Source organism: Oreochromis aureus, linkage group 10 (genome assembly GCF_013358895.1).
Source record: "Oreochromis aureus strain Israel breed Guangdong linkage group 10, ZZ_aureus, whole genome shotgun sequence".
Taxonomy (NCBI): Eukaryota; Metazoa; Chordata; class Actinopteri; order Cichliformes; family Cichlidae; genus Oreochromis; species Oreochromis aureus.
The window spans coordinates 23,683,172-23,698,603 of record NC_052951.1 but is presented as its reverse complement, the minus strand read 5'-3'; the positions used below and the strand labels follow the sequence as shown (position 1 = coordinate 23,698,603).

The 15,432-nt window shown below is 42.1% G+C and overlaps 2 protein-coding genes across 4 annotated transcripts in view; both read right to left on the bottom strand.

The window, feature by feature from the left end:
• The window catches only part of LOC116315770 (Rap guanine nucleotide exchange factor (GEF) 6), a 133,230-nt gene extending 129,953 nt beyond the window's left edge, over nt 1-3,277 (bottom strand). Inside the window, exon 1 of one of the 2 annotated variants that reach the window (XM_039618271.1) lies at nt 2,646-3,277. In XM_039618271.1, coding sequence (XP_039474205.1) covers nt 2,646-2,720 — 75 coding nt within the window. In that variant the 5' untranslated portion in view covers nt 2,721-3,277. The remainder of the gene's footprint in view (nt 1-2,645) is intronic. The other variant, XM_039618272.1, reaches the window with a different exon arrangement.
• Nucleotides 3,278-5,642: 2,365 nt separating this feature from the next.
• Nucleotides 5,643-15,432, bottom strand: part of fnip1 (folliculin interacting protein 1) — a 37,381-nt gene continuing 27,591 nt past the window's right edge. For both annotated transcript variants that reach the window (XM_031734159.2, XM_031734167.2), the window contains 7 exons: nt 13,639-13,785; nt 11,657-11,826; nt 9,155-10,862; nt 8,855-9,020; nt 8,301-8,501; nt 8,064-8,179; nt 5,643-7,818 (listed from right to left, as the gene is read on the bottom strand). In XM_031734159.2, coding sequence (XP_031590019.2) covers nt 7,740-7,818; nt 8,064-8,179; nt 8,301-8,501; nt 8,855-9,020; nt 9,155-10,862; nt 11,657-11,826; nt 13,639-13,785 — 2,587 coding nt within the window. In that variant the 3' untranslated portion in view covers nt 5,643-7,739. The remainder of the gene's footprint in view (nt 7,819-8,063; nt 8,180-8,300; nt 8,502-8,854; nt 9,021-9,154; nt 10,863-11,656; nt 11,827-13,638; nt 13,786-15,432) is intronic.

The following is a 15,432-nucleotide window of genomic DNA, read 5'->3' as shown; positions in this document are numbered from 1 at the left end:
CACTCACACACGGACTCTTTCCACACCAAGTCTTTTCTTTGCACCAACTCTGAGCACTTTGCAACTATTTTGTTTTCCAATATATCTCTTTCTCTTATTTTTGTATATATTTCTCTTCTTTTGAATACATCCTTGATTGTATATAACTCTTCTGTTTGCTATTTATTCCTGCTGTTTACCATTTGTATTTTACTTTGGCACAGTTGATGTGGAGAACCTACAATTTAGTTGTACGTGTACAATGACAATAAAGGGCTAGTCTATTCTATTCTCTCATGCAAACTCCATGCTGGCCACTAAGCCACCGTGCTACATACTCAATTGCTTGTGTTGTACCATCTTTTCCTTGCCCCGAACTCATACAACATTGAACCTGGCATGCTGACACAAGAAGGGACATGCTACTTTGCAAAGCAAAACCCTTGGGTTCGAAGCAACTGACCAGCTGTGGCCTTCCTGTGTGAACTTTGTATGTTCTCTCCGGGTACTTTGGCTTCCTTCAACAGTCCAAAAACATGCACTGGGTTAGATTAACATAGGATTTGAAATTCTCCGTAGATCCGAACAAGAGCATGAATGATCGCCTGTCTCGTTGTGTTAGCTCTGTGATAGACTGCCGTCCTGTCCAGAGTGTACCATGCCCTTTCACATTACAGCAGCCGCGACAGGATCCAGACCCTGAACTGGATAAGCTGAAGAAAATGGATGATAAATAGATGGATGGATGATATGACACTATCTACATCACTTAGCGTCAGTCTGTACACTTAATCATGACCAACTGGCTCAGCTGTAGACCACACCATGGCTACTTGTGAGTTTTAGACCAGGGGTGTCACACATAAGGCCCTCAGGCCAAATCCACCCCAGCAAAGACTTTGGGAGATGCAAACGAGGGTCTAAATTTTGGACCCAACTGTATTCTCAAAATTTACAGCTTCTTAATTACAGCAAAAAGTAATTAAGTAAGAAATAAACAATTAGATGACTGAAAAGTGAGCTACTGCAGATTTATTTCTTACAATTTAAGCTTAAAAAGTCATTCTGACAGATTTCTTTGATTTACTACAGAATGTTTTCTTTATCATGTAGAAAAACTGAGATGCTCTGTTGAAACTGCATTTTGTTTTCCTATGCTAAAATATCTCAGGGACTGAGATGCAGTTAAACTCCTTTACACATACAGAAAAAGGAGTTTTGCTGGTTTCACAATGTAAAATGAGACCTAACTCTTCTTATTGAGCGTCTGACCTCGGCTGCACACCAGGTGTCTTACAAATGCAGGCACAGCTACTCACCCATGTACAAATATGATCAATAAAGTCAAAAAGGAGTTACTTTGTAAGTATCACACACAAATAATCACAGACCCACGTCGTTGCCATCACTGTGTCATATTTATGGACTAAACAAGGTTGTTTTGGTTTGTTGGAGTCTGCACAAAAGCGCTCTATGAAGGTGTGAAAGAGGCTTTTTACCTTCCATACACCCCACAAGCAAACAGGAAATTGGAGCTTTTAAAAAAGAGCAGGGGCGCCTCCAGAATTTTTTCATTGGGGTGACCGTATGAGGTAGCACACCAAAAACAGAATTTCCAGTTTTATTATGCTGTTGTCTAATATAGACTATTTAAAAATGTGGAAAACGAGAGAAAGAAAAGAATTATATGCCTAGTTAATTTCCCGCAATTAAAGTTGATAACACTGAAAATGGCTAAATATGAAAACCAAATTAGAGTTTAAAATTCATAATAGTCGGTTTAAAATAACAAGTTAATGTTTCATCTCATCATAGGGTGTCTTCCTCTCTCTTGCGCTCACCTTTATTAAAATTACTACCAACATAGTAAAGTCTTGCCAGGGGTGGCAGCAAATTCGACCAGTGTGACCAGTGTCCCCCCTTGGCCCCCCCTTGGTGGCGCCCCTGAAAAAGGAGCCTTTCCAAAAGAAGAAAAACACAATATTCTGGAGTCTGATTTGAAATGTGCCTACAACTTCAAAACTATCACCAGGAACTGAACACGGAGGGGCTATACTCTCTGAGCTATTTTGGGTGGGTGGGGGGCAGAGAGTGTAACTAAAGCAATGACAAACCAGCTGTGTTTCCATAGCTTCACACAGGGAGGAGGCAGAGGAGGGATGAGAAAGGAGCAGCAGCTATTAAACTTAACTGGCCTCGATCGGGATGAGGTTTGCACAAACTCACTCCCAGGCTTATGCATTTATCCATCTGATGGGAAGCTGCGAGGTTAGGGTTTGTTTTGTAAGACAGGATGTGGGAAAAAAAATTAAATTTAAAACAAAAAAAGGGTTTACCCAACCTCGGCCTTGAAACCCCGGCAACCTCTCAATGAACCACTCCAGAACTATCAGAAGCTATGACACTAAAGCCTGCTAATCTAAAAACTGGCTAAATATCTATTTTTTTTTCCCCCTTTCTATATAACAGACTGTTATTTAAGTCATGTACACTTTCCACTAACGAGCATGTGACTTCACTGAAAAGTCTCAATTAGATCGTTATACCACAAGCAAGCCACTGCTGGCTCAATCAAGTCAAACTCCAAACACCAAGAGGCGCAAACGTCTGATTTTAGCAAACATTAGCGAGGCAATGCTAATTAAAGAAACGCTGGTTTTGTTTACCTCCGCCGTCCGCAGCGAGGGCGGCTTCTTCAAAGCCTGCCTAAAGGAAGTTTCCATAGCGCCGGTCATTTTCATAACTTCGGCTCAAATCCACCGTAGGACTTTTTACTCCGTCTGACTCTCACTTCACGTCTCCTAGCTGCTCTTAGTCGACCCGGGATGAACAAATCCCCGTGGATCCTCTCCTCGCCAAGCCGAGCATGGATGGAGTTTACTCCAAACGGACCGACCGAGAACTCCTTCTTCTCCAGGAGAAGAGAAAGGGGAAAAAAAACTTCGCTCTCAAATAGCTCCTCGTTACTGTGCGTCTGAGAGAGAGCAGGCACCGCCAAAGTGTGACAGAAAGTTACGTCTGTTGGACCTGCTGCCTTGATTTCTGTACATCTTTGGTAAAGGAAATATCCACTTCGGTAGTCAGCGTCATTTAGATCCAGGAGTTCAGATTTAGATCCCTCCTCCCGCGAATCCGACGGTGGAGAGTTGACGACATCTGTCTGCCTGAGCGGGGTGCTGCGTTTACGTTCTGTCGAAAATTACACTTCGTCATGATAGTAGCTACACATGTGCGCCACAAGTGGTAGCTACAGTTGTGTTCATAGTTTTACACACATTCATCGCTGGCATTAGTGTCATGGTGATTCTGGGCGTTTAATGATATCTGTTAACTGTTTTTGTTTTCCCCCAGGCTGAAATGACTGTACAGCAGGTTTGACACAACACTCACTGGATTGACCGATACTCAGAACAATGAGAAATTCAGAGACATTAGTGATCTAGAGAATTGTAGATTTACATAAGTTGTCAAGGTCTCTTACAGCCACAGTTGTTTGCCAGTTGTTTCTAAACAACTACAGATTTCAAGATCAACCATTTAAACAACTATTTAAACAAAACTATTCAGACACAAGCATAACCTGAATTAGAAATGGCTGAAACACCAGCGTCACTGTCCACAGTGAAGCAAGTTTTACATCACCATGAACTGAGAGGGTGTTGATAAAGAAATAAGACAAGCCCCTGCTCCAAAATCAGTTTGATCAAGCTCAACTGAAATGTGCTGCTGCCCACGTGGACAAGCCAAATGTCTTCTGGAGAAAGGTTTTATAGTCGCACAGGCAAAAATTGAGTTATCTGACCACAGCGACAAGAGGCATGTTTGGAGCCTTTCCAGCCTAAGCACACTGTACCAGCTATCAAGCGTGGTGGTGGTAGCATCATGATCTGGGGTTGATTTGCTGCTAGTCCTACTGGTACATTGCACAAAGTGTGTGGAATAATGGAGGGGGTCAATCTCCAAATTCTTTATCTTCACCTCAAATCAGCAGTTACCTGAAACATGGACAAAACTGACCCGAATGGCCTTCCCAAAGCCACAACCTCAACCCTATTAAAAATACAAGGAAACCACCCAATTTAAATTACCTCTACCAGTTATCCTACGAGCTATCCCAGAAGTTTGCTATAAGCTACTAAACATGTCTGATCAAGGTGCAAATTGTTAAGGGGTATTTAACCAAATATTAGCTGGGATGTATGTGTACTTTAACCATGTGTGGATTTGAAAAAACCCTAAAAATTTTAAAACCTTTTTATTTTAAGTCAGAGTACAATAATTCTATCATGAGAAAAGAACAGTTCAAAGAAATAATTAAAAACCCAAAAATATGGCATTCAGGCCCATGATGAGTGTATGGAAACTTCGAATAACGCAATCCATCCACTATTCATACATACCTGTATTGTCTGTCAGTACATTACCATACGCTATTTACAACAAAGAAATGCAAATCGTTATGGCACAGGGACTTTTCCAAACAACCACAGTCATAAATGAGAATACAGATAAAGGCTGAATGCAGTGCAGCAGAAGGGAAGGGTCAGGCGGTCTTTCACTGTAGGAATTATGAAAGGAGTACTTAAACGCAGCATAGATCCTCCCTCTGCCTTCGGACACATGTGAAGGCAAAGTGCAACCCGAGTTTTGCTCTGCTTGCGGAATATTGAGATTACCTTGACGTGTGTGAACGCAACACCTGACTCGAGGGATTATATTGAAGTCGATTTCTGCCACCTGAAGAATACAAATGGCATTACAAAGCATATTATAGTTAGTTTCTCAGAATTTGGAGTTGGTGTGTTATAATTATGGATTCCTACCTCACAATTATGACTTACTGACTTTTCCAGGTGGCAAAAATCAGTTTTCTTTAGCTCCTTTTGACCTTATATTTCATAATTAAACCCGTGCCCTTAGAGAATGAGCTGCAAAGCCGAGTTAGATCCAATAAACCACTCCGTTAATCTGCACATGCCTTGACTTCTACTGATTCTTGTTACCCTGTGTTAATAAATTACCATTCACATAAGGCAGCAGTGTTGCTACTGTGGGGAAACATAGCTTCCACCAGTGTATTTGCTTTGAGTCAGGACACTCCTTCATTTATTGCATAACTGCGGTGTGTGCGTACGTGCTGGGTTCATTTAACCTCGTGCACTGGAAGGAGGGTTGGGTGGAGTGGCAGACAGCTTCAGGGTGGGAAATTCAAAGGTGGGTACAATGTATAAGCCAGATGGTGACTGCTGACAGCCAAACTTAACAAAAGTGCTGTTTTTGTACAGTCTGCCCTGATTTACATCCACTGTCCAGTCTGTGTAAGACAAACAAAAAAAAAAAAAAAAAAGACGCATAATTTGTATTGCTTATAAGATAAGAAAGAGAAAATGAAAGACGGCTTTCCTTAAAAGCTAAAACCAGTTTACACATAATTATGCAGTCATGGAATAGTTTATTATGTAGTGTTTGTGGGGAAGGAGAGAAGAAACCACAATATAAGGATGTGATGAAATGTGAAGCTGGAGCTGCGCCAGTGACTCAAAGGCTTGTGGCTTGACAGAAAGCCACTTTGTAATGTCTTGTAAACCAACCCAAAACACGGGGTCATGTCAACTAACTGTCCGTTAAATTCGGAGACAGAAAAACTTTCCCAGAGAGGCACGGGAATTTTCATCATCAGCATCTTTATTGCACAACGTTCCCATAAAATTGGGAAAAGAATAAATTCGAGGAGACAATTATTTAAAAGACATTCTGTACAAATACATGGAAATAAACTTGAGTATGTACAGTTTACACAAACCGTTACGCTTAAACACGGGCAACTAAATAATTTATCCATATACAAAGAGGGAAAAGGAGATATAAATCCCTACCCTTTAAACATAATGGCTGGCTTGTACAAAAAAAAAAAAAAAAAAAAAAAAAAAAAAGTAGGCTGATATAGCGGAGTATCTTCAAATACAGTAACAAGCATATATGTATATATCAATTATAACAGCAAAAACGAGCTCTCCAGAAGCCTGCGACACATTTATGCCACTTTTCCGTTAAGACTTGGGTTATACCCAGGGTGCGATTTGGGCTGAACAAACACACACACACACACAAACACTGTGCAATTCCCAGGGTTAGAGTGCCGCTTTCAGAGAGTGCAGTTAGACTGCACTTCCATTAACAAGCTCAAACAATATTTTCATCTTAGAGATTTGCAGAAGTTCAAAAATTGTCCCACTGCCTCCAAGGTGCTGGATAAAAAGTACACTATAGTTAGAAAATATGTGGCGCTCTCTCTGATTTGGGCAGTTTGTGAACGTGTTAAATTTTTCCCATCAATTCAAGATTTATTTTCAAAAAAAAAAGAAAAAAGAAAAAAGAAGAAGAGTGTCCCAGATTCCACAAAATCTAAACCTGCATTTTTACCCTCAACAAATCGCACCCTGCTTATATTGCATAACAACCAAAATCTGCCAATGCCAAGAAAACAAAAGGAAAACGTGTCCTACTATAGTTTTGTATTTTGTGAGTCTAACTGTAATAGAAACAAGCTTGAGAATAGTGTCAGCTGATATATACATATCCACTATAAGGCCTACTGTGTTCCTCTATTCCTCTCGTTGCAGCAAACATCAACGCCGTAAACATCGTATAAAGGTGGCAAAGCTATAAAAGTGTGAAAATATTTCAGCATTTTTTCTTTTTTGGTTGTAAAATAGATGCAGATAATGCATGGTTTAGCTTTTCCACAGTATAAAGGGACCCCATTTAATCACATTCTGACGCAAAAATAAGTTTATCTTCCTTTTTTGTGTGAATCAATCATCTTAAGGAATTACACAGCCTTTCCCTTTTTTAAAAAATTTTATGAGAACACAGCATAGAGTCTGCACAGTTGACATTCCTCTGATTAAAATAGCTTAGAAAGTACCTCAGGGTTTTCTATGGGGCGGCTGTACATGGTTAGCCACATGCCCATATGAAGATCTGAGGTAGTGCTGTACCTGTGATAAGAATGTCAAAGCCACTTAATTCCCCGTTTCAAAACAAGTTTGCAAAAACAAAACAAAAAGTCAGGTGGGCACTGTAGTTTGACAAAAAGCAAAATCTTTTGATCTAACTCAGGGAAATTTGGCCTGTAAACAAAGTCCTGATGATAAACAAAAAGACTTAATTGGCATGAGATTGATAAAGTTCTCTTCCAAGTGATATTTACCTCAAAGTAAAGTTTAAAATCATCTGTCTGCTTCATTTAAACATGTTATTCATCACTTCGTATGACCAGGTTTAAGATTGTACAGGGGGAAAAAAAGCAGATGAAGAAACAAAATCCATTGTTATTACACTATAGACACCCTTAGATTTCCATTTTCAGCTGAAAAATAAAATTAAAGTCTTTGGCTTTTGTGTCCTAAAATGAAAGAGTCCTATTTAAAAACATTCAAACAACGACAGGAGAAGGTCATCTCAGGGATGTTTCCATTCATCCGCAGTGCCTCGCTCCATCTCTGGGTCTGTGGTCTCTAACTCCACCCTGTGGTTCAACATCATCATTGCTCCGAAATAGCCGCAATGAGTTTAAGTGTCAGCTCTGGCTGTGGTCCATAAAGACCCACGCCACACAGACACGCGGGTCAGGAAACCATATCAAGAGTCAGCAGCAGAGTGTGGACGGCCCGTTTCTGGGGCCGGGGTGGCACCACACAGCTCTGACCGGCCTCCCCAGGAAGCAAACTGTTGGAGACCTCAGTGCCAGTACTGTTTCATAGTAAGATCTGGGCAACATAGGGGGAGTGAGTGCTGGCCACAGCAGCTAGCAAGGGGAGGTCGCTGGACTCGATTCTGCAAAGATACCAAATAAAATAATAAATAAAAGTTAGATTAAAGGTTTACACTTTTGTTCACCTGGGAAATTTATTCAAGACCTGTTTTTTTTTTTTTTTTTTTTTTTTTTTTAAGATGGGAGTAGCCAAGTCACTAGCTGTAATGATGAAAACAACTGGCTGAAATGGGTGCAGATGAACCTTTACAGAGACAAATGTTAACATTTCAAAGTCGGAATAAGTAAGAAAAGGTAAAGGGCTTACCCTAAAACCATGCCCAGTTCTTTCACATGGACTCTGGTCTGGCCCTTCAAATACTCAGCAAGCATCTTACTCTTAAAGTAGATCTCCTGCAGACGGTCCTCAAGGTGCATTATACACTAAAGAGGAGAGGAACAACACATGGAGCATGACTTATAAGCAACAATATAAGTGGTATTTACTGTATACACATAAATTATTAGGGGACAACATGATCTTGACTCTAAAGACTTAACGTACAAAGTTGGGGGACACGTTGAGTTTGTAAAGCTGGTGAGTGGACTGCAATAAGCTGGAAACCAGGCTGGACACCAGGACCTCCTTCCCCAGCTTGTTGACATCGGTGGCTCGTCTCTGACTGCTCGCCACCTGCACTGTCCACTTGTCTGTGTCTGCTATAATGCAGACGGCCTCGGCTATGGGCTCATCCAATACTGGATGCTACAGGAGGATAAGGATGGCCATTTAAACCAATGAAATACACATAGAATGGACAAAAAGCACAAATATCCATAACGTGACCCAGTCTTCTATTTTATTACTTCTCAAACATGCATAAGTTAACTCAATTTTTTTCTTAATTTCTGAGTGACTTCCTGCTGGATTTAATTGTGTGCTTAGGATCATTTTCCAGTTGAAAAGTAAAGTTCAAGTTTAACTACTGGCATGATCTCAGGCTGCCCACTCCCTGATGCTGCAAAGCCTCCTTTTTGGGTATGACACCACCATTCTGCATTTTGTTTATGCAGGGAAAAAGTGTGGCTCCTTAAAGAGTAAGTCCTTCCAGTCTTTACCTGAACTGCATGGGTTAATTCAGTCATGAGGTTCTGCCGTAGCTTCTCGTCACCAGGCATCCCATGCAGTACAAAGTCTGGCACATAGGTGGGGCAGTAGCCTCCAAAGAGAGACCGGCCAAAATTAGCAATGCTTGGCTTAGAGTAGTTCTCCACCAGCTTTGACCTGTCGATGAAATGTAACATGAGAAATTTGTTTATTTCATTTCATATTTTGGGGATAGATTTAGTTTTTATTCCCCAACAACTAATCAGCTATTGCTGAAAACCAAAACACGTTTGTGAGCAAGTTCTACTCACCCAGGAAAAGGCACCAGAACTTCCTCCTGCCAGTCCTCGGTCTCTTCACTCTCACTGTCTCCCAGCGCACTGTCTGAGCTTTCGTTGCGTGGTATTTCCCAGTCATTGATGGGCGCTGATTTGTGCTTTTGGTCCTCTTTGTTGTTACTCCTTGGATCCTGGGGAACGGGGACTGATAACACAAGATCTTTGTCCTGCTCAGCAGGACAGCCCCTGCAGACGCAGATGTCAGAAGAGTCTGTAGATTCACACCTGCACCTCCTCTCCATATCCAACAACCTCTCTCCCTTCCTGCATGACTGCATCTCTCCACTACTTGGACCTAAACAAAGGCCCAAACCCTGCACCCTGGCCTTACTGTGAAAGCCATGATCCCCTAGTTCATGATAGCGAGAAGCAGCTGAAAAGTCCACCGAGTCCTTGTTCCTACTGGCCTCATGTTGTTTGGCAACATTATCTATAGTCCTAGTTTCCCCAGGGTTGAAATAAACATCAAAATCATCTCTACAGTTCAGGTCCCACTGGGAGATCTTGCTAGGTACCCGCTGCAGGGTGGAAACTGCCTTGGTCTGTTTGGTTTGGTCCTCTGACATTCTGGTGCAGCTGGTCTTTAGCTCGGCTCCCATCTGCAGCTGCTGCGGTTGTTGCTGATAATGCTGTCCTCGTTGATGCTGTGATGGCTGCTGCAGCTGCTGCATGTGTTTCTTGTAGTCCTCCTCCACCTTCCTTCCGCGGCTCTCTGTGTCTGATTCAGGAGACAAGGAGTCTCCAATGAGAAAAGTCACTTTTGTTGTTGGCTCTTCGTCTTCTGGTAGAGTCAAAGCCATGGGCCCTGTCACAGAGTTTCCCGGTATCACTGATGCTCCAGCAATCAGGTTCTTATCTGGAGGCTTCTTCTCCAAAGGCATCCCCAAATGCCGAGCAGCCAGCACTTTAGTGGTCTGGTTTCCAGATGCTGCATTAATTAAAGCATCTAACCCACAGTTTTTACCTTCTGTGGGGGCAGGTATGGATGGATCTGATCCAAGGGTTGTGGGGATGGATGGATCAATAGGTTTCAGGTCACCCTTGGTCTCTGTATCCAGCACACAGACCCGCTCTCTGGTGGAAGCCAAGCCGACGTGCAGCACCGTCTCCACTCGAGCCTCTGTGAACAGTCGGCTGCTAGATTCCTTGCACACATCCTTAGCTTCTGCTACTTCTGCAGTCCTGTTAATGGGAATTGTGCCCTGGCCGTGTCCTGCCTGAAGCACACTGCTCCTCGATCCCTGGCTCTCGCTGCTGTCTTCCTCATCCTCGTCATCCTCCTCTTCCTCGTTGGGCGCATCTCCAGCACTGTGCTCCACTTCATTGTCTGTGAATGTGCTGCTCTGCAGGCTGTTGTCTGATGGATAGATGCTGTCTTCTGTCTCAGTCTGCTGACTGTGGGCCCCTTGGGACAGGTAGTCTCCGCTGGGTTTATGGACGGTAACCAGGACATAATCCGACTCCTCCACCTCGCCCTTTCTAAGGGAGGTAGTTATGAGAGAGCCGGGCATGACAATGGCCTCGTCCTCAGCACTGTCCAGCATGTGCGTCTCCAGCAGCTCAGAGCAGCGAATGAAGTAGGTAAGGACATAAAGGAGTCTCTGGACAAGCTCCTGTCTGCGGCCAACTACTACAGTCTTTGACAGCCGAACTGGGGAGCCAATGGCCCCATACAGGTCCCCTACAACAAAAATAAAAGAACAGTAATTTTTTACAAATATGTTAATTAATTCCATATTTTCTTGGCTTTATAATTTTATTTTTTTCCCCTAATCTCAGACAGGAAATGTATATTTTGAATACAAAGTTTTATTGGAGAGTAAAAAATACACACCAACTATACTGTACTTGGTTATCGCTTTCACTCTTCTCTTTACATATGACACATCTGTTTGCAGCTCTCAGCTGTTAACACTAGGTGTCAGTGTTAACTCACTTTCCAATTACATTCCATGTCACATGAGTAAAAATGAGGAGTCATTAAGACTTCTGTTTAAAATTTATTATAGGATTTTACCTAATAGCCAACTACTAATAAATCTCAGTACTCCAATTAGTTCAACTTCTGTAAAACAACGCAGTGCTTTTTACATGAATCAGGGAGAGTTTAACAGTATACCCAGTTTTCACTTTGAGTTATTACAATTTTAAACAGCATTTATATTACACATGCAATGTGGACTGGAATGACCGCTGCTTCTGAGATGACTTAAATGACGATGTCTGCATTACACCTCTTAGGATGATGCACAGACATCTAGCTTACTCAGATTTATTAAAGCTGCAGGTAGTGAACATAGTCTAGTCCTAACTTGTCTTCATGTTGTAATGATTAACAATGGCAACAATGTTCCAGTGAAAATAAAGAGCAAACACAGGTGTTACGTTTTACTTCCACTCCACCCAGGTGCTTTAACAACAAGCAAAGGCACATCTCACTCTCTCTGCCTGTGTGTTTGTCTTCGACCGTCTCACCTAGCTGTGCCCAGAGAGGATTGTAGGGGTGCGTCTTTGCCAGCATGTCGACGCTCTGGGAGGAGTGCTTTTCAAGAAAGATCTTGATTGGAGGCTGCCCATTTGGCATGACGGTGGGCACCCAAGCCAGATGATTGGTCAGAATCGCTGTCAATAATGCAGGAAGGAATCTAAGGGGGGAAAAATAAATCAAGAGAGAATCAGTGTGTGATCACGATCCATCCATCCATTTTCTTCCACTTATCCAATTCAGGGTTGCGGGGGCAGTTGCCATAGGGCGGGAAGCAGGGTAACACAGAGAGACAGACAACCATTTACATTCAAATTCACATTTACAGGCAATTTAGATTTCCTACTTAACCTAACGCTACTGCATGTTTTTGGACTGTGGGAAGAAGCCAGACTACCCAGAGAGAACCCACGCAGACATTAGGAGAACATTTAAACTCAACACATTTAAACCCCGGACCTTCTTGTTGTGAGGCAACAGTGCTAACCACCATGCCGCCATGCTATGAGCACAGCTTACGGCCATACCGCCCTGATCACCCTCGATGATTACCATCTGTCCAGAAATGGCCTTTCTCTCCCTCTCTCTCAGTCTCCCTCCTGACCAACTTTGGTAAGGTCAAATGTTCTGTCATTACATGGAAAACCTTGGTCATTTCTTTCTTGTTGAACTGGACACCACAAACACAAATCCGTTGTTTGAAACATACCCAGCTATACACATTAAGCGAAACACTCATACACACACACACATACACACACTCCATAAGCATGATTCACTTCTCAGTTCTGACCACAAGTGTCTACTTCCCTTCCTGTCTCATGACTCAACTCTGTCATGTTAGCAGAGTTCAATCGCGTGCCGGGACTGCTAGAGTTATCAGAACCATCAGTCATGGGAACACTGATGAGATGCCTCATAAAAGATGTGATGTGATACAGTAAATGCACTGGTTCCCAGGGAAACATGACGCTTCACTCAAGAGTCAACAGCACTTAGAGGTAGTTGCAGTAGTGGTGGAAACACTGACTTCGGCTAAGTGGTGATGCTGATACAGAAACTGGTTACTTAGGGAAAAAAACTTCTATTTAAGTTCAGTGAGTATGCAGGAAATTAGAGAACACGAGAAAAGTCCCAAATGTCTTAAAATCCATGTCTCATGTAGTACAGTAATGATAATCTGTCTTTATCTATGTTCTCTCATTGGTCTAATATATATATAAATGACTGAATGTAAAAAATATACGTAAAAATAAAATATAGCTTGGTTTTCAACAAAATGAGTGACGTTGTAGATGTCGAATTTTGATATGGAGCTTATAGTCGATAAAAGGACAAATGAATGAATAAAAAAGAAAGTTATATATAAAAAAACAAAAACTCTCAAGCACAGTTTTAATATTTTCAACTGTGTGAACGCTTCCACTGTGGTGTTACTCCCTAATTAAGATCTGATAAAACACATCTTAAGCCATTTTTACTATCTTACTAAACATTATGCAACACCTCAGTTCAGTGCAGTGAATGATGCTTTAATTAACTCTGCTGAATATGGGTGCTATGTTCAATAAAGGCCCTGCAACCAATTCATACATGCACAATTAGCAGTGGTTTGACATGGCTTTGTAATAGCAACAATAAGCAATTAGAGACTGGCAGGGATCTTCTCATTCACAGCACTTTTTAAAGCGGACAAATAGATGCAAAAAGGGTGAAACATTCAGTGTCTGTGTGTGCGATTAAACATAACAAAGGAGTATGAGGGAGAGAGAATGAATAGTTAAGTGTGTGTGAGAATCTGCATGTTCCCCATTTCTGTTGATAAGAAAAGAAAGACGCGACATGTATATACATTTTGTGCACCTTGCATCTTTGTCTTAGTCTAGGACACAACATCATGGACTCTGTGTGCCATCTATAGAAATTCCTTGACTAATAGTGAAGTAGGTGGAAGAATAGGGAGACACTCAACTGGTTCTTGGAGGCCTGCTCCATCAGCAGAGAAAGCTCCCTCATGAATTGACCACAGAGCTGGTTCTTCTCTGATGCTCCAGACATCATAGTCAACCAGACGGGTTCGGCCACTCGGGGCATGGTGTAGAGGTCACAGATGGTCATCCTGGAGATGAGGTACAGCGAGGGAGGGAGCGATGAAAGAGGGGGAGGCCATGGAGAGTCCAAATGAAAGGGAACAAGGAGAAAGAGAGAAAACAGACAGAGAGAAAACAGGGACGTTATTGTCTCTTGGGGTAAACAAAAGAGATCTCAGTTCACAGAGCTTCGCTGTCTACACTGAGGCCATGGGAGACCCTTGCTGTGTATGTGTTTGTAACAGTCTGACGACCTTGCGTGCACCCTCTCTCTCCCCCTCACACACACCCGCACCCACACACACCCAACTTTGTCTCTTGGTCTGTACAGTGTGTGGGTGTATATGCATCTGTATGTGGCTCGGCTGGGACATTTGTCCATTGAGAAGGACAGGAGTCTCCATGGAGCGTGGGGTGAATTGGTGAGCATGTCTCGGCCAGAGGCCAAGCTTTAACACAGAGGCAGAAGGGAATCTCTGCAGACGTAGGAATGTGGACAATCAGGAATTTTTAGTCATGGTTAAAATATGGACTGCAGATCATTGCTTTAGGGTTTGAAAATGCAAATCCATTTTTCCCCATATTAAAAGAGCAGTTTTCAGTACACAAGAAAACAAAAAAGTGCTGTCATTTTCTATCAGGTGATGAGGTGCTCTGTAGAAAGTTGTCTGCTTACTTTAACTCTGCTGCAAACAAATTACCCGAATCTATAATACAATTACAATCTTCAGCTAACACAGCAGCATAGTCAAGGAAACTGAAATGGATTTAACCAGCTGCCATCAGCTTGGCTGATCTGTCACAAGACTTGTAGCTTCTACTGATAAGCAATAAAACCCCGCCCTGATTTCTTGATTTAGTCTTACTGGAAGCTTCGGGACAGCTGTAAACACGGTTAATTCTGCAGTAAACTCACAACCTCTCTGACCTATCATGAACCTGGCGACAGGAGCGATGCAGACAGGCTGTGAGAAAACACAGGTGTCACACAGTGGAAGTGACATTCACTTCAGGTCAAGTATTCTGGTGATCAAGCTATTTTAGGATTGCGTATTTTTCCAAAGAAAACAACTTAACGCCTCACTGTTTCTAGGTGAATTTAACAGCACTGCCACGCAGATCTATTTTTAAGTAAGATGTTTAATAAATCTATCCCTAAATCCAAGCTCAGAGGGACAAACAGCCACTTTCCTACATGTGGATTATGACTAATCCTCAACTAAAAGAAAAACTCAGTGCAGACCTCCCAGCTTAATCCATGTCTATAAAACTAAGTTTCAAGAGTTCATAATGTTGAAATAGAAAGATGCCGAATATCTAGTTGTTATAAACAAAACAAAAAGAGCTAAGCGTTGCTGTAGATGATCTTTAGTGTTATCGATTTCATTTTAACTGCTGGCAGTCTTGCTTTGTCACTAACTGAACCAACATAACGAGTCTTTATCAGTGTACTAGCGCAGAAACAAATCGTGCTAAACTAGAACATCGCGCGTTAGGTAACAGTCTGACAGATAAAATGTGTGATAATAGCAAGAAGATCAGCGATCAATCGGTGAAGCAGAATGAACTTGGAATAAATCAGATACACATCTCCAGATCTCATTATGTCTTCTTGTTTGCAGGGCAGCAGAGATCAACCATCATTTGACTGTGGCATCAAATGAACTAATAATACT